The 19,205-nt window shown below is 44.0% G+C and overlaps 1 protein-coding gene across 1 annotated transcript; it reads right to left on the bottom strand.

Moving 5' to 3' along the window:
• Positions 1–370: 370 nt before the first annotated feature.
• On the bottom strand, positions 371–18,285 carry LOC141800219 (semaphorin-4B-like). Its single transcript, XM_074682636.1, has 14 exons — positions 18,031–18,285; positions 12,871–13,031; positions 12,653–12,715; positions 12,446–12,544; positions 10,039–10,135; positions 9,623–9,745; positions 6,686–6,813; positions 6,397–6,578; positions 4,847–4,982; positions 4,327–4,516; positions 4,107–4,222; positions 2,223–2,398; positions 2,058–2,128; positions 371–1,962 (listed from the first exon to the last, which is right to left on the bottom strand). The coding sequence occupies exons 1-14, from the start codon at positions 18,113–18,115 to the stop codon at positions 1,235–1,237; spliced, it is 2,355 nt and encodes a 784-aa protein (XP_074538737.1). The 5' UTR covers positions 18,116–18,285; the 3' UTR covers positions 371–1,234.
• Between the last annotated feature and the right edge of the window lie 920 nt (positions 18,286–19,205).

The raw sequence follows: 19,205 nt of genomic DNA, 5'->3' as shown, positions 1-19,205 counted from the left end.
TACCTGAAAGCAGCGTAATACATATTGACAGCAACATTTCCGTGAATCCACGTCTGACTGACTCCTCCTCCTTTTTACTGAACTCACCTGCTCCTCTTACAGGAACCGATGAATTGCGGAGGGCGTTTTATTCTGACCGAAACGTGAAAATTCTGCTTGTCTTACTTCAACCACATCCGAGATTAAGAGGAATCAGAGATTAAATATCTGTAAAGGAAACCACAAACCTTTTTTTTTTCTTTGAGATAAATTTATCAGACACTCAAGCTGCAGAGTGGTTTGATTTTATTTCAGCCTGATTCTGCTGTTAAACCGTAAACAGATGAAACTCACACAGGTTTGTTGGCTTGTTGTTGCGTGTATTGTCCAGCAGATGGCAGTGCGTTCATTTCTGTGAGTTTATATCACAGCAGCAGTTTCATTACAACGTTTACAATTTTTATTTCATCAGGTGAATATTCATTTTTCTCCCCTAATTAGCCCCTTTAGCCTTTAGAGGTCATCAAACAGTGAGAAAACATATTTAACACAATGTTGGAGCCAATCATCGCTCTACAATAGAAGCACATAGCTCAAGAACACAACATATACAAAACAGAAACAGTAGGGGGCGATACTTTGCACTTATACAACAAACATTCTGTTAAAAAAAAACAAATGAAATATTTAAAAAAAATAGCAGAGTGGTTTAAAGCAACCATACATTCATTCAGTCAACATTCACCGTTCACCACATTCAGGACCTGAATCCGTACTTCCTGTCGTCCTGGTTTAACATTTTAACATTCACGGAAAAACGGTTCAGTCATAAAACCCACAGAGTTTCACTGTGACTCTGTGTCTGAGACTGACACAGAAACAAAACAAAATGTCCACGCAGCTCTGAGCAAAAAGGACAAGGTCACAAGAATGTAAGGACACAAGGACATGAGGACACTTCACTGAGGAAATGAGAGTCTATCAGCGTCACATCCATGAGGTTTGAAGTTCCTGATGAAAAAACTGAGCTAGGATCAAACGCAGAGGATGCTGCTAGCTGCCTGAGGAAACGTAAAGGAGGTGGGTCTGAACACAAGCCCCGCCCCTGACTTGGCAAACAGCCAATCACAGATCAGGACAGGTTAGTCATTCAAAGGTATTCTTGGTGGTATTGCTGTTTTTGCAGGACAGCTGAGCAGACAGGAACAGGAAGCAGGAATAACCTGCTGAGCTCTGAAAGATGTCGTGGTCCATGTTACTGGACCTCTGTCAGAACAGGACCAGAGTCCCCGGGGCTGCTCAGGGAGGGGACACTCTCCATGGATTGGTCCGTTCTGCTGCCGTCCTCGTGGACCAGAGGATTCACCTTCTCGGCTCTTCTCTGACGCCACATGTAGAGCGCTACGAGCATCAGGGCGCAGATACAGACCGCCAGCAGCAGGGAAACCACCACCAGCTCGCCGTAGTAGCTCTTCTCTTTGGGGTCAATGTCCCGAGGACTGGTCTGGAAGTGCAGGTCTTTGTTGGGGGGCGAGGAGGGGCTGGATCCTCCATCTGTAGAGTGAATCTCTGAGTGGTCATCTGTGGGGTCTATTAGATCTGTCGTAGTCTCGTCATAGTCCGTCATCGTGGGGAATTCTGGGTCTCCTGAAGGTTTTGTTGAAGTAGTTCCTGGTCCCTCAGTAAGAACCTGGATGGACTTGTCTTTGTGGTTGTCCTCTGGTGGCAGGCTCATGGTGCGAGGAGGAGCAATCAGTGTGACAGTAAAGCGTGCGACTACTTCCTTGTGCCCGCCTTCCTCCGCCGTGCAGGTGTATGTTCCAAAGGTGTTGTGGGAGGCGAGTAACCGCAGGCTGCCATCAGCTGATTGGATGAAGTGATTCTCTGACAGCTTCCTGGTTGGTGAAGACCAGGACAGCACGGACGGGTTGGATGGCTTCTGACAAGGAAGCCTCACCGCCTGGTTCAGCTGCACAGGAACCACTGTAAGACAAAGAGGGTCAGAACAGAACCAGAGTGATGGGATCCCGACCTGCAGTATCTGGACTCTCTGTGTTGAACAGGTTTTAGGGACAGACCTTTGTTGCGTACCGCCCTGGTTTGTCCCCGACACTGAACCGACACATTGCCGTGCTCCACGTCCTGAGCCCTGAGGAGGAAACAATCTGTGAGTCCGTACTCAGGGCTGACTGACCCACAAAGACCAGCCTTCAGTCTGACAAACAGAATCTGTGTTCACTCACATGTCCTCCAGACCGCCTTCCAGAGCGTCCTGCAGAGACCTGCACGCACGCCGGCTCCGGCTCCACCCACACAGGGGGTCTCTGGACAGAACGCACTGACTGCACGACGCGTAGATGGAACACCTGGCCACGGGGACAGAGGCCACGCCCTCTGAGGTCCCAACAAACAGCACCCCCTACAGGAGCAGAACAGACTGTGATATGTTGTCATGATAGTGTGACCTGCAGTGCCCCCTACAGGAGGAGAACAGACAGGGACATTCTCAAGCAACACTTAATCAAAAGCAATGATGCCAGTTTATTTGTTCGGAACGGGTTCAAATTTTTTGCGTTTTACGCGTCCACCCAACTCCTTTTCTGGGTAGTTTGACTTTTTAGAGATGGTGTACGCTGCTTGCAACATCACATTTTCTTACATATTTTCTCAACACATTTTGGGGGACGTTTAGATGATGAATGAAGACCTGTGCACGCCACACATACTTGAAACATACCGAAGGTCACTGCCTAGGATCAATTGCTTGATGATTCCGTTTTTCTTGTACTGCAAATTTTCGCAATTGATAGGAAATAAACTCATCGGATTCAGTGTGCAAGGTGTCTGTGCGTGACGTTTTTTTCGGATTACAGACCCCAAACAGTGATTTTAAACTCGACAAACATGTCAATGCCATTTTAAAGTCGTGTTTTTATCATCTTCGTCTTTTATCGAAAGTCAAGCCATTCTTATCTTTTAATCTTTTTGAGCAAGTCTTGCACGCTTTTTTCTCAAGTCGCCTGGACTACTGCAACGCCCTTTACTCTGGTATTAACCAGAGAGCTCTTTCCCGCCTGCAGTTAGTCCAGAATGCCACGGCACGACTTTTAACAGGGGCCAGAAAACATGAGCATATTAGTCCAATTCTTGCGTCTTTGCACTGGCTCCCTGTTAAAAGACTGTAACTTAGGGATTTAAAATAGTACTATTATTATTATTACTACATATTTATTTATTTTTTCTCTTCTTCTTTCTTTTGTTGGCTGTTTCCATAACATTCTTCTTCTTCTACATTTTCAAAATAAGATCTACGGGCTCTAAGTTGTGGAACGCTGCCCCCCCACATCCGATGTGCCCCCACAGTCTCGTCTTAAGGCCCACTTTTATTCTCTGGCTTTTAACACTGCGTGAGTTGTGTGGTCCTCTGTGTCTTTTATTTCTTTTAGTTATTTTACAGTATTAAGTTTGTTGTTGTTGTTCTCCTGATTTTATTGTTTTTATTTTTTTTATCTATTTTATTTGTATTCATTATTTCATGTACTATTTATTGTTTTAGCGTATTCTTGTTTACTGTTGTTTTTATTACCTTAATGAGAACAGGTGGAGCTGTTTTACTGTTTTTGTTATTGTGTTTTTGATGTGCAGCACTTTGGTAACGCTCTGTTTGTAAAATGTGCTTTATAAATAAAGTGGATTGGATTGATTGGATTGAAAAAACACTTCATAAAAAATCGGACTCATTGTGCAAAGACCTCTGGTCCAAATCTCAGGACTTCACAAACGCCAAACATTTCCGATCGTTGATCCCTGAGCTCTTTATGCAGACGACACTCTGACAAAGTGTTTTTAACTGAGTTATCTCTACTTCCTGCACACTCACTCACTGCTATCTGTGTGTGTGTGTGTGTGTGTGTGTGTGTGTGTGTGTGTGTGCAACATGTAAAGGACTCTGAGTGGTTGAAAGGCTATCAGAGCAGTCCATTAGCTTGTTTGTGTGTGTGTGATTAGAGGCAGATCTAACAGGAAGTGTTGTTGGACGATGGGTTATAAATGTGAACCGTCCCACAGACGAAGTGTCCAGTGGGCTCTGACCCGTTGAAGTCTTCATGGCGTTGTGAGGGATTTACCTTGGCGGAGGAGAGGACCAAACTCTTCACCAGCTGAGGCTCGGTGAACACCTGAACCTCCTCCACCACCTGCACACCTCCGTCAGACAGCACCGCTTTGTGAAGGAAGCCAGAGTCTGGAGGTCATGGGGGAAAGATAAGCGGGTTGTTAAATCAGAATACAGGTTTCTACTCCACCACCTCATGGTCTGCTTTACCTGTTGACCCCTGATCAGCTCACCTGTCAGGAGGAAGAGGACCGTGTACTGTTTTCCGTTCACTGCCGGCACCCTCATGGCCGCCACGCGACTGTACCGCTGCTCTGAGGAAACCAGGACTGGAGCGTTCCCGACAGGTTTGACTTTACCTGAAGTCAGGAAACTCTTCTTCACATCGTGCAAGTCTGAGTCCGAGGCTGTTTCCAGTCCACACTGAGAGGACAAGGTTCAGGGAGAGTCTTAAATCAGAACATCAGTGAAAATGAGCCGACGTAAATTCCTGACAACCAAACTGGGCCAAGAATCAAACCCTGAGGGACGCCGTTTACCTTTGCTACACTCTGACAGGTGCAGCTGGCCCTTTAAGACAGCCTGAGTATTATGTCATTGTTTGACTGAACAACACATTTATCTGGATTTAGCCCGTGACACAGAACTTATTTATTCCTTAACACGTCTTCTAATAAACACAAAGTTTAACGACCTGAACCAGAGCAACAGGTGAAAATAAAAGACAAATATTAGACTTAGTCTCCACCTCACCTTCCCCAAGTTTGACTTCCCCTGCCGTGGACCCCACGCCGTGGTCTCAGTGTCGAGGGTCAGGTAGCTACCACTGAAGACGTCCCTGATGTGCTGCATCCTAAAAACACACACGGCAGATTCTGGACCAGAGGACCTGAAAGAGAACAAAAGTCAGCAATCAGGTTCAAGTTGAGGTTGGGTTTATTTCTACCTGCCTCCACTGAGTCTCAGTTTCAATGTTTCTGTCTTCACTGAGTCTCAGTTTCACTGTTTTTTGTCTTGACTGAGTCTCAGATTCAGTTTCTCTGTCTCCACCAAGTTTCAGTTTCACTGGATCTATCTCAACTAAGTCTCAGTTCCACTTTTTCTGTCTCCACTTGGTCTCAGTTTCACTGTAACTGTTTCCGAGGTCTCAGTTTTGCTGTATCTGTTTCCACTTTGTCTCAGTTTAACTGTATTTGTTTCCAGAGTCTCAGTTTCACTGATATGTCCCCATTGAGTTTTAATTTTCACTATATCTGTCTCCACTTAGTCTCAGTTTCACTGTATCTGTCTCCACTGAGTCTCAGTTTTACTGTATCTGTCTCCACTGAGTCTCAGTTTCATTATTTTTTTATCCATGTCTCTTTTTCACTATATCTGACTCCACTAAGTCTCAGTTTTACCGTATCTGTCTCCACTTGGTCTCCGTTTTATTGTATCTGTCTACTCTGAGTCTCACTTTCACTGTATCTTTCTCCCACAGTTTCAGTTTCACTTAATCTGTTTCCACTGAGTCTCAGTTCCATCATATCTGTCTCCACTGAGGCTTAGTTTCACTGTATCTGTTTACAGAGTCTCAGTTTAATTATATCTGTCTCCACTGAGTCTCAGATTCACTGTTTCTGTGTCCACTTAGTCTTAACTATATTGCATCTGTCTCCTTTGAGTCTCAGTTTCACTGTATCTGTCTCCGCTAAGTCTCAGTTTCACTGTATCTGTTTCCACTCAGTCTCAGTTTCGCTGCATCTGTCTCCGCTGAGTCTCAGTTTCACTGCATCTGTCTCCACTGAGTCTTAGTTTTACTGTATCGGTCTCCACATAGTCTAAGTTTCACTGTGTCTGTCTCCACTGAGTCTAATTTTCACAGTTTCTGTCTCCACTGAGTCTTGGTTTTATAGTTTCTGTTTCCAGAGTCTCAGTTTTACTGTATCTGTCCCCACTTAGTTTCAGTGCCACTGTATCTGTCTCTCCTCAGTCACAGTTTCACTGGATCTGTTTTTACTTAGTCTCAGTTTCACAGTTTCTCTGTTTCTGTCTCCACTAAGTATTTGTTTCACTGTATCTGTTTCCAGTGAGTCTCAGTTTTTGTGCATCGGTCTCGAATGAATCTGAGTTTCATTGTATCATTCTTTACTCCCTCATTTTCACTTTATCTGTCTCCACTCAGTCTCAGTTTCACTGTTTTTTAACTGGTCAGTGTCCTGTCAGCTGAGATCTTCTCTATGGAGCAAGAAATTTCTCCTAAACTGATCCGATTGCTTGATGACACATGGATTTTTAATGATTTTGTAAAACATTCTTCCTACCACTGGGAGGTGAAGACGCCATAGAAGAGCGTCTCTGAGGAGTTGCTGCCCTCTGGTGGCTGGAGGGTGAAGACATCCTGGAGAATATTGAAGGGCAGCTGTTTGGGAGACTGACAGAGCAGAGGGGCTTTGGCAAAGGATGTCCACCTTTTCTGCAGAATCCTCTGTCCACCGACATCATCCTGTGAGAGAAGCGTGGAGACATTAGCCCGCTGCCTTTGTGTTTCTATGTGTCTGTATCATTGAATCTTTGTGTCTTTGTATCTTAGTGTCTTTGCGTCTCTGTCACCTTGCAGACTTGGGCCACTCTGGGGATTTGCAGCTCATCTGTGAAGTGAAACTCTTTACCAACTTCACTGAAGAAGAAGTAGAGTTTCCTGTCTGACGGGTCAAGAGACGAGCTGACGAATGTTGGCTCTGAAAACAGGAAGTGGTGACAGATGAGGAAGCTGAGGGTGTCATGCCATGTGGTCTGAGTACAGGAAAGGAGATTCGAGAGTGGTTTCAAGATTTCAGAAGATTTCAAACCTAAACTCTTTCTCAACATCATACCACCGTGTGATAACGACATGATGAGCAGCTGTTTGTCATTTTGCTGTGATAGCCTCGTGTCGTTGCAGCTCATTTCTTTACTCCTAAAACCTGTGCATGAGTAATTTCTTCATGACTTATCTGAGTTTTCCTGAGACTGAGTGTTGTGGATCAATACGCATCATTCTTCTGATTCTGATCTAACAGGTTTAATTCTGGAGGTGATGAGGTATCTTCATGGTTTGGACATGCTCCCAGTGGCCACTGAAGGGACTGCAGTCTGCAGACTGATCAAACAGACTGTTTAGGCTCCTCCTTCTCAGGTAGACAAGCCCTGAGTGAGGATCCAGGTAGGCAGAGAGTGTAGACATAGATTGATTTAAGTGACCTACTTCTGAGAGTTTGAAGATCAGATAAAGGAACAGAGTCTCTGCTCAGAGAGAAAAGGAAGTGTTTATTGTTAACGCTAACACTGTGGTGTGGTTTAAGTGCGAAGAGCTGCATGAGAAGTTAGTCTGAGGTTTGTTGTCCTCTTTATCAGCAGCTGAGAACTCAGGCTGGACTTTGGCCAAGTATGAGATCTAGTCTGAGACCAAGTCCAAAACTGAGTCTGAGTCTGAGACCTAGTGAGACCAGGTCTGAGACTGAGTCTGAAAACCAGCTGGCAGCATACTCTCATCACCTGGGCCACTTGTATTCAGAGTCAGTCTACCAAAATCTGACAGAAAAACACTCTGTTAATTCTACGAACATCTCAGGCTGTGAGTGGATGATGCTCTACTGTTTCTATAAATAGCTGAGGTATTATGCAAATGACACTTTACTGTGTCTATTACCATCACAGGACGTATACAGACAACACTCTACTGATTCTATGAACGTCTCAGGCTGTTTGCAGATGACACTACTTTTTCCATTGACATCCTAGGACAAACACGGTCACTCGACTGTTTCTAAGCATATGTCAGTATGTATGCAAACAACACTCTACTATTTCTATCAAATTCTTAGGCTTTAGATGACACTCTACTGTTCCAAAAACCATCTCAGGACAAGACTACTGTTTCTATTGATGTCAAAGGACAAAGGCAGGCTGCACTCTACTGTTTTTATAAATGTATATAAATGTCTCTAGCTGTATGTAGAAGACACTCTACTGTTCCTATTAACATCTCAGACTGTGGATGACACTCTTCTGTTTTTTATTCTCTTAGGCACTAGACCACGCTCTACTGTTCTTAAGTACGACTCAGGCTGTATGCAGATGAGACTCTACTGTTTCTATTACCATCCGAGGACAAACGCAGACTACACTCTACTGTTTCTACCAATGTCTCAGGGTGCAGACAGCACTCTACTGTCTTATTACCATCTCAGGAAGTAAACAGACAACTCTCTACTGATCATTTGATCATCTAAGGCTGTAAGCAGATGACACCCTATTGTTTCTATTGACGTCCCAAGACAGATGTAGTCACTCTACTGTTTCTATTGATGTTTAAGGCTGCAGATGGCACTCTACTGTTTCTATGAATATGTCAGGACATACCCAAACAACACTCTACTGTTTCTATAACCATCTCAGGACATATGCAGACAAGACTACTCTTTCTATTGATGTCAAAGGACGAAGGCAGACTGCACTCTACTGTTTATATACATTTATATTAATGTCTTAAGCTGTATGTAGAAGACACTCTACTTTTTCTACTAATACTACACTACAATTAACATGTCAGACAGTGGACGAAACTCTACTGTTTTTCATTATCTCAGGCACTCGACAATGCTCTACTGTTCTTTTTAATGACTCAGGCTGTAAGGGCATGACACTCTACTGTTTCTATAACCATCCTAGGACAAACACAGACAACGCTCTACTGTTTCTATTACTGTCTCAGGATGTATACAGACAACACTCTACTGGTTCTATGAACGTCTCTGGCTCAAAGTAGACGACACTTTACTGTTTCTATGGATATCCCAGGAAAAAACGCAGTCACTCTACTGTTTCTATTGATGTCTAAGGCTGTAGATTACACTCTACTGCATCTATAACCAACTCATGACATATGCAGACAAGACTGCTGTTTCTATATATGTCTAAGGACAAAGGATCAATGCACTCTACTGTTTCTATAAATGTCGTAGGCTGCATGCAGAAGACACTCGACTGTTTCTACTATTGACAAAGGCTGTAGAACAATCTACTGTGTCTATTAACATGACAGGATATATGCAGGCAAAAATGTTTTGTTTCAATTAACTTCTCAGACTGTAGACAACACTCTACTATTTTTCTTTTACAACCCAGGCTGTATGCGGATGACTCTACTGTTTCTTTTATAGTCTCAGGCTGTATGCAGATGACACTCTACTGTTCTTCTATTAATGTTTCAGGAAGTATTCAGAAAACACTCTACTGTTTGTACAACTGCCTTTGGCTGTGGACGACACTCTACTGTCCCTATTAATGGCTTAACTGTTAATGAAACTCCACTGCTTCTAGTCACACTTCGTGCTGCAGATGACAATCTTCAGTGTTGTTGAATCTTAAACAGGTGACTACAGTCTTCCTTCTTCCTGTTTTCTCTCATCCCTCTCTGACCTCCTTTTTTATTCTGCTGATTATTCGAAACATGAAGTGGGTCATTGGGCCTCGCTGGCCTCAGCATTAATCACGTTTTTTTCTCACCCTGCAGTAAGTTGAGGGATGGATCCTGGCAGACGTCTGGGCGACCATCTTTGCTGAAGTGACGAGAAATCTGTGGCTGGCTTCCTTTGAAATTTGTGGTTGTGGCGGTGAACAGCTCGCCATCTGCAGACGGACAAACAGAAGAGAGGAGGCTGAGTTTATTCACACATGGACCCAGGAGAAGATTACTGATGTTTGGTTCCTATTCTTCTTTCAGGTTTATAATATTTTTTTTCTTTTCCGAAGCTATCAGCTGATTGGCTCCTGTTCCTCTGACTCTACCTTTAGCTGACGGAGCTTCAGATTGTTGAACCTGTCTTACTCTTCCTCTCGTCAGATGTGCTACCTCAGTGCAGCCCTGACCCTCTAAACCATTTGAACACCTGAGTGTGGTGATGAAAGGTGAGTCAGCTGACCGTAGGTGATGGCGCTGCTCCTCTGGAGAGGTTTGTGTGGACAGCGGAGTTTAGCTTTCTCATCCATGTGACGGACCGCAGCAAAACTTTCTGAGTCCTGAAGGGAGAAACACTCAGTGAGGACTATGACAAGTCGTTTTAACATTTAAACGCTAGATTGGAAATGCAATGTAGAAATCTGTGATTCATTTTTTGCCTAGACAAAAAGGAATATTTCAGATATCCACAAATACATTCTGCCTATCCACAATTGTCATTTTAGATATCAACAACGTCATTTTGTCTAGGCAAATACGTCTCTTTTCACCATTCATGTGTATAGGGTCTCTCATTCAAGATATCTACTACATCATTTCGGGTACCCTAAATACGAATTATGGATATCTGCAAATGAAATGTAGATATCTGGTATTCCAATTCAAGATATATCTAAAAATAAAATAAAATAAACATTTTGACTAGACAGAATTAGAATTACAGATAATTTAATAATTAAAATAATTTAAAGAAAAGGTCTAAGAAATGTCAGACACACTTAAGACAAGTCAGAGACATAAAAGACAAGTCAAAAACATTAGAGAGAGGTTGGAGACATAAGAGACAAGCCAGAGACAAGCCAGAGACACATCAGAGACAAGTCAGAGACATTAAAGACAAGTCAAAAACATTAGAGACAAGTCGGAGACATTTGGACATGCCAGGGACACATTGGAGACAGAAAGAGACATTAAAGACAAGTCAGAGACATTAAAGACAAGTCAGAGACATTAAAGACGAGTCAGAGACACATCTGGGACAAGTCAGAGACATTAAAGACAAGTCAGAGACATTGGAGACAAGTCAGAGACACATCTGAGTCAAATCAGAGACATCAGAGACAGGTTGGAGACATAAAAGACAAGTCAGAGACATAAGAGACAAGTCTGAGACATTAGAGACAAGTCAGAGACACATCTGGGACAAGTCAGAGACATTAGAGACAAGTCAGAGACATTAAACACAAGTCAGAGACATTAGAGACAAGTCTTAGACATTAGAGACAAGTCTGAGACATTGGGGACATGTCAGAGACACATTTGAGACAAGCCAAAGACACATCTTAGTCAAGTCAGAGACACATTAGAGACAAGTCAGAGACATTAGAGACAAGTCAGAGACATTAAACACAAGTCAGAGACATTAGAGACAAGTCTGAGACATTAGAGACAAGTCTGAGACATTGGAGACATGTCAGAGACACATTTGAGACAAGCCAAAGACACATCTTAGTCAAGTCAGAGACACATTAGAGACAAGTCAGAGACATTAGAGACAAGTCAGAGACATTAGAGACAAGTCAGAGACATTAAACACAAGTCAGAGACATTAGAGACAAGTCTGAGACATTAGAGACAAGTCAGAGACATTAAAGACAAGTCAGAGACATTAGAGACAAGTCAGAGACATTAAACACAAGTCAGAGACATTAGAGACAAGTCTGAGACATTAGAGACAAGTCTGAGACATTGGAGACATGTCAGAGACACATTTGAGACAAGCCAAAGACACATCTTAGTCAAGTCAGAGACACATTAGAGACAAGTCAGAGACATTAGAGACAAGTCAGAGACATTAGAGACAAGTCAGAGACATTAAACACAAGTCAGAGACATTAGAGACAAGTCTGAGACATTAGAGACAAGTCTGAGACATTAGAAACAAGTCTGAGACATTGGAGACATGTCAGAGACACATTTGAGACAAGCCAAAGACACATCTTAGTCAAGTCAGAGACACATTAGAGACAAGTTAGAGACAAACTATAGTCAAGTCAGAGACACATTAGAGACAAACTAGAGACACATTAGAGACAAGTCTAAGACGTCAGAGACAAGTCAGAGATAACTCTGAGAAGAGTTTGAGACACATCTGAGCTGAATCAGGGAGGAGTTGGTGACATAAGAAAGGATTCATTGACCCAACTTTTTTGACCTTTTTCTGAGACTGATACCAGGGCTTTTGCCAGGATCAGATCAATAAATTCATCAATCAATGGTTATTTCTAAAGCCCTTTACAGTAGCCCAAAATTCCCACAAAGTGCTTTTGGTGTCAGAGAATAAATAAGAACACTATGGATAAAAGCAACATAAAACAATACTGTAAGAACAATACATAAAAGAAAAAGATACATCAAAATGCGACGAGAGATGTGACGCAGCCATTCAAAAGAAATAAAACAAGATAAAACTGACCTAAACCTAAAAGTCTTAGTCAGGGTAAAAAACCACTCTATCAGAGCATCCCTATCAAATAGTCTGAGAAGAGTCAGAGTCGAGACAGAGACACATCTGAAACACATAGGAGACACGTCAGAGAAGAGTCTGAATCTGAAGAAATGGAGCTAAGAGCTCGATGAAGTGAACTCACGATGAAGGCATCACGGGGGCTGTAGGCGTAGCTGCCACAGGCGTACAGGTGGGTGGAGTTTATGGGCAGCAACACACTGACATAGTTTGGACAGTCGACCTGGGTGAGCACACACAAACACACAAAGAGTGTTTTTTGGTTTACGAATAGTCTGAGTGGTTTCTGTACGAGCAGCTGAATGAAGTGTGAACAGAGAGTTCAGATTACCAAAGGATCCTTTCCTTTAAATCCACACTGCTCCAACTCTGAGGCAGACGGACGCCACACAAACTGGAGGATGGGAGGGAGAGAAGAGGACAGAATAAGGGAAAGAAGACAGGAAGGAAGGAGGGGAAGAAAAGAGGCATCAGTTAAATAAAAACCCTGGTTTGTCAGTGAATCTGTACGTTATGTTGCAAAGCATCATGGAAGTTTGAGTTCAGTACCTTCTTTTTTAGCGTGATGGCATCACTCTGACTAACATTAAGTGAGAGGACCGCGTCCCGAGCGCCTACGTAAAGCGTGGAGGCGTCGGAGCTGAGCAGCAGCGTGGAGGTGTTCCTGACGTCAGGGAGGCTGAAGAGGAGCACGGGTCTGTCTGCAGAGGCTGAGAGGAGGAGGAGGGGGGAGAGGACAGTAACTGTAGGTTTGTCTTCATAAGGTCAGGTTTTTTAGTGGTCTCAAGCTTTCCCATGATGCATCTGTTCTCACATCAGTGGACCAAACCGAGTTCTGGGTATTATCAGAGAGCGTGATGGTCGAGTTGGGTTAACCAGACTGATGGTTCAGGAGGGGAGAAAGCAAACAAGATAAATATAAACACCCACAGCTCTCTGCTTCAGGGGTCACATGACTTAGAGACAGCGCCACTTCCTGTTTCTGAGGCACAGGATCTGGGTAAAGGGTTAGAAAGGATGTGGTTCAGTTTCAGAGAAATGGAGCATCTTTACCTCGACTGTGGTCAACAGAGCAGAGAAAGATCTGAGACAGATACTGGTTTAAAGACCCACACAGAGCAAGTCAGACCAGTCAGGCCAATCAGGACAAGTTAAACCAGTCAGGACAAGTCAGAACAGTCAGAGAAGCCGGGAAAGGTTAGACCAGTCAGGCCAAGTCAGACCAATCAGGCCAAGTCAGACCAGTCAGACCAGTTAGACCAATCAGGACAAGTTAAACCAGTAAGAGAAGCAAGGATAGGTCAGACCAATCAGGATGAGTCAAACCAGTCAAACCAGTCAAACCAGTCAGACCAGTCAGAGAAGTCAGAGAAGTCTAGACAAGTCAGACCGGTCAGACCAGTCAGAGAAGTCAGGTGTAGTCAAGACAAGTATGACCCATCAGGCCAATCAGGCAAAGTCCGATCAGTCAGACCAGTCAGGACAACTCAACCAGTCAAACCAGTCAGACCAGGCAGAGAAGTCAGGACAAGTCAGACCAGTCAGACCCATCAGGCCAATTACGACAAGTTAGACCAGTCAAGCCTATCAGGATCAGTCAGAGAAGTCAGAAAAATCTGGACAAGTAAAGACAAGACAGACCATTTCAAGCCAATCAGGGCAAGTAGACCCGTCAGGACAAGACAGACCGGTCAGGACTAGTCAGACCAGTCAGACCTGTTAGACCAATCAGGACAAGTCAGACCACATGGAAAAGTCAGGCTGAGTCAGGACAAGTCGGCCAGTCAGACCAATCAGAACTTAGACCTGTCAGACCAGTCAGAGAAGTCAGCTTGAGTTAAACCAGTCAGGACAAGTCGGCCAGTCAGAGAAGGCAGGACAAGTCAGATCAGTCAGGATGAGTCAAACCAGTCAGCTCAGTCACCAGTTGGGCCAGTCATCCACGCTAGACCAGTCAGAATCATCCAGGAATATCAGACGTGTTGGAGCAGTCAGAACCAGTCAGAAAAGTCAGATGAGCTGGACCAGGTCAGACCAGTTGTAACGAGTCAGTGCAAACTGGAAAGATTCAGGACAAGATGGTATAAGACTGACCAGTCTGACGGGTCAAGACAAGTCCAACCAAACCATGGGGCTGATGAGTCTTCCTCTGTTGGAGGTTTCTGTACTGTAAGGTCTGTTCTCGTGGAGGGTTAGGTTGATTATTAATGCGACATGAATGTTTTTTTTGTGATTTGGAGCCAAGTAAATAAAGCTTGGTTGAACTGAGGGACACACGCACTGAAGGCTCTCAGGTTGGAGGTTGGTAGAGACCGTCGGGTCATCGACGTAGAGCAGAACAGGAGCTGGATTTTTCCTTTGCCGTAAATGGGTCATGTATTTTCACACTTCATTACCTTTGTCTCCTCTTCCCTCATCTAACCCCCTTTCTGCATTCTCAAATCCTTCCTCTTTCAGCTTCCTGTTGATTAATTTACAGAGTAATAATCAGATCAGGCGAAGAGGGGAAGTGAAATAATCTCAAATTCATTCATTCATTTTCAGCAACTTTGCTTATTTTGGTTGGCCAGTGCCTCTCCCAGCTGTCTGCTGGTAAGAGGCAGAGTACACCTTGGACTGGTCTCCACTCAATCACAGGGGTTAGTTAAAAACTTTTATTAAAACTCATTTTGACTGAATCCTTATTGAAATCATTAGAATGAGCTCAAAAAGATGATGTTACCATGGCGATGTCATTAGGAGACAGGAGACAGGAGAGTAAAAGGAGACAAGGTGACACTCAGGAACCAGTAGAGGTAGACAGGGCGTGACGTTACCAGGACGATGATAGAGATAGTGGAGTGTCATCAGCGTAGAGGAGTTATGTTAACGTTTTAAACCTCATGGCGTGTCTCTGTGTGAAACCTCCTCACACCTCAGACGTTAACGTCAGTCTGACTCTGACTCTGACCGTCCTCAGGGTTTCACATTTTCATCAGCAGCACCGCACTGACAACAAGCAGATATTTTAGACTTCACATCTAGTTCTAAATAGACTCTGACTTCCTGTCAGTCAGATCAGACACTCACCGCGTTGACGCTACAGGTGGCGTCAGACAAAACTGTGCAAGTGGGGAACACTTGTTTACACATTAACATGGATTTTTAAACTCTCTGATTATTTCATTTTGTTTGAGTTAGCATGATATGAAGAGTTGGGTTTTCAGCCTCTTCACTAACAGATACAAGGTGCCCACCTGTCAGTCTGTCAGCCACGCCCTTATATGGTCAAACATGTCCTCCTTTGTTTGGTGTGCTGATAAAAGAAATGATCTGTTTTGATTGAAAAATATATTTTTAACCAGGCTGAAAAAATGTTTATTTCTGCTGTTAAGATTGGCTTTTTGAATGGCCGTGGATGTGATTTCTTCTGTTTTTGCACACAGCCTCTAGTGGACACTCAGGGAACTGCAGTTAATGCACCTTTTTAGAGCAGAGGTTGCTTATAACAGACATCAAAACAGAGTCCTGGGGTATCTGCAGACAGACTCAGACCTGGATAATCCTCCATAGGGATACAAGGGGGGTATTCCACGAAGCTGGCTAAAAAAGTCCGGGCTATCGTTGGTAAGTGTAGCTTGAATAAGCTGCAACTCGTTCTACTAATGAGGCTCAGCTGATTTTCAGAGACGCTTACTCAAGCCGGGCTGATCCAAGCTGCGGCTAAGCATGCGTCCGCAGTAGATAAAAATACCCAACCTATCGATTGTCGAAATGACAAAATCAAAGATGTTTCCCCCTGCGGAGCAAAAACACCCCATGGAGCCATATGATTACTACAAGGGGAAAATCACATAAAAGGGAAACACGAGATGCTGCTGGTTCAAGAATACAATGTTTATATAGATCCCTGTCAAATCAACACTGACTGTTTCTGCTGAGTTTGATGACCTTTCTTTCTTCTAACCCTGAAGCCCAGAAGACCACAGCGTTGTGTAAGATGATGGTGGTATTCACTATTTTACATGTAGGCCAAATTCATGTTCCTAATTTGACCTGTGGTGATTGCTTTAAGACTGCAAGGGAAGCTCAGCTTCCTCTAAAATGTCCCCAAAAAAGTGTTGATATGTTCTGCTGTGTGTATATTTTATTGACAAAATCTGCGCTAGAATTTCTTCATCTTTAGTTCAGAATCAGCTCCTATCACAGGTAACTGGCTCCACCTCCTTCTCATTCATCCCCCCAGCGTCTCAGCGCTTTAACACAGTCGGACGCTGAGCGTCTTCTGACTTCAGCGGGGAAGCGTAGAGTGGGTTGTTCCACTGTGGAAACTGGACGGTCATTGGATAAACGCTGGGCTTTGTCCCGCCCATCGGACGCTCAGCGTCTCTGGGGGTCTATGAGGCAGTGGGCTGGCCTGGACACTCTGCTTCTGCATGATGATTGGATGATCTGTCTGAGGCTGAATCCCTTTTTGATTGACAGTGAAATGAGCCAGTCAGCGATCTTTAAGTATAACCCTCCACCAGAGCATCTTCTGATTTTTACAGTCACTTGTTCTGGACTGATCCGGAGGTTTTATTGATCCCCAGTGAGTTTACCTTTCTTAAAAACAACGAGCGTTGTGTTTAAAGATTCTCTCTCTTTTCTCCAATAAGCAGCTCCAGCTCCAGCTGTGGAGCTTCTCCCCCTGTCACTCGCACTTACAGCCTGTCGTAGTCTCACGTAGCAGCTCCAGCTGCTAACGAGCTGACACCGAGGGTAGAATTTATGTTTAAATAAATAAACAAATTTATGAAGTAGGCCGGAAAAAAATGAGCTTCCCCTCCTTGACTGACCAGCAGCGGCCACTGATATATATATATATATATATATATATATATATATATATATATATATATATATATATATATATATATATAGTGGCGGCTGCTGGTCAGATAAGGAGGGGAATCGTCTATAGTCTTGAAACAGATGCCCCCAAAAATTTCACAAAGTAACCTGAAGGGTTACTGAGAGCAGGCGGTGACGGCCAATGAAGACACGTGATGAAGAAGCTCAGACTGGGTTCGTCCTCGTGGTTTTTCTGTGCGCTAACCTTCAGACTCTTTAGACTCTTTTCTTTGTGTCATTACCTACTCTTTCCCTCCAGCTCTGTCCACGTCCTGTCCTGTAAGGGCTAAAAATGCTGTCCTTATGCTAAGCTAACAGTGTGCTAGCTGTATCCTGGTGTTTAGCATGTGGAAGGTGTGAGCTCTGTAAACATGAAGCTGCAGCAGGAACTCTGAAGATGTTTCAACACCAAGCGATCGACAAACGTCTGAAGGTTGTAATAACTCAACCAGAGTCACAGACTGACGGGGACACGCTGAGAGTCCACAGAGAGAGTCTGAGCTGATCACAGACCAGTAAACCCCCAGAGTCCCCATGAGGATCCACCCTCAGCTCCCTTTCCTGACCCACCTCATGGTTTTTAGAATAGAATAGAATAGAATATATCTGACAGATTGGTCAGATTTCTTGAGTAGGCTAACATTCCCCAACACAAAAACTGACCCAGATCCTCCTCAAGGATTCTAAGGCGTTCCAAGACAAGGATCGACCCCCCACAGATTTCAGGACCTTAACACCGAGGACTCAGACCATCACCGCTTTAACAAACAGGCTCGACAGAGGAGCAGGGACACACACACACTCACACACCAGTTTTTAAAACAGACTTGAACTCACGGAGGGGGAAGGATCTCCGAGGATGAGGCAGGGAGCTGGAGGAGCCCAGGATGAAGAGGAGGATGAAGAGGAGTGATGGAGCCATGATGATGAAGAGATCTGTTTCCTCGCAGCTCTGAACACATTAACTGTGAGCACTTACAGAGAGACAGTGACAAGACTCACTCAGAGGACTACACTACGAGACCACAACTTCCTTTTTACTCAGAGAGAGACAGAGAGGAGGAGGAGGGAGAGGAGGAAGATGGGGGAGGGGGGGTATAGGAGAGGAAGAGAGAGAGGAGGAGGTGCCATATTTTTATGTCTCATCCTCTATGACTCCTTCAGGTGGTTTAACACCAGAGGATTTTCGTCCAATCAGAGAGCTTGGCGAGTCTGGTTCTTCTTCCTGTGATTCTGAAACCAACCAGCAGGTGGAGACAAAGCTCAGACAGAAACAGACTTCTGACAGGTTTAGAGTAAATGTAAAAACGTAGCACACAGAGTCAGTTCATGTTTGTGGATGATCTCTGTGATGGAGCAGGACACCCTGTTTGAAGGCCACGTTAGGGTTATTTTCTCTTTAAAGGTCTCATTTTATGCAAAAATCACTTTGTTAAGTCTTTCAGTGAAATTTGTAGGTTGTTGTCTTTCCTCCCAGCCCACAAAATGTGATATTTAATGACAAAACCTGTAATTAGTAGAGCTTGTGAATGTAAAATCCTGACCTTAAAACGAGCTGTTTGGATTCTGGGGATTTGCTGATGTCAGCGATTCCCTTTTTTGACCAATCAGAAGCAAGTCTGGCCTGATTGGTCCATCTGAGCAGATGCCCCCTAAACCCCTCCCGTCCACTTCCCTCCCCGCTGCTGGAGAGCTTTCTCTCCAGCAGCGGAAAGGAGAATGCCAAAGTTGAAGAGCCATCACTGCTCTGTTTTGGGCTGTAAACAGCCACATAGTTCCATGCTCAAGCTTCCCATCTCAGAAGAAGACAGACTAAGTGGCTAGAGTTCATTTATCAAGGAAATGTGCCAGCTACACTCAGTAAAACTGTGCATGTGTGTTCTAGCCACTTCACGGCCGACTGCTTTTCCAACTTTGGACAGTCCAACAGAGGGCTAGAGAATAGACTGGTCCTGAATCCAGGCGCATTACAGCAAACCAGTCATTTTCTGCAAATGTTCTGAGAAGACATG

This window comes from Halichoeres trimaculatus, unplaced genomic scaffold (genome assembly GCF_033239565.1).
Source record: "Halichoeres trimaculatus isolate MK-OKI-2021-1 unplaced genomic scaffold, fHalTri1.1 fHalTri1_scaffold_12, whole genome shotgun sequence".
NCBI classification, from domain to species: Eukaryota; Metazoa; Chordata; class Actinopteri; order Labriformes; family Labridae; genus Halichoeres; species Halichoeres trimaculatus.
Note: the sequence above shows the minus strand (reverse complement) of the source record. Positions and strands in the feature narration are given on the sequence as shown.

What these genes read in the sequence shown, in the direction of transcription:
- LOC141800219 (XM_074682636.1), bottom strand. Translation starts at nt 18,115, where the DNA reads ATGGCTCCATCACTCCTCTTCATCCTCCTCTTCATCCTGGGCTCCTCC. An exon ending in GAAGGCGGTCTGGAGGACAT is followed by an intron (nt 2,129 to 2,222) that starts GTGAGTGAACAC and finishes TTTCCTCCTCAG; the next exon opens with GGCTCAGGACGTGGAGCACG. An exon ending in CAGGGCGGTACGCAACAAAG is followed by an intron (nt 1,963 to 2,057) that starts GTCTGTCCCTAA and finishes TTTGTCTTACAG; the next exon opens with TGGTTCCTGTGCAGCTGAAC.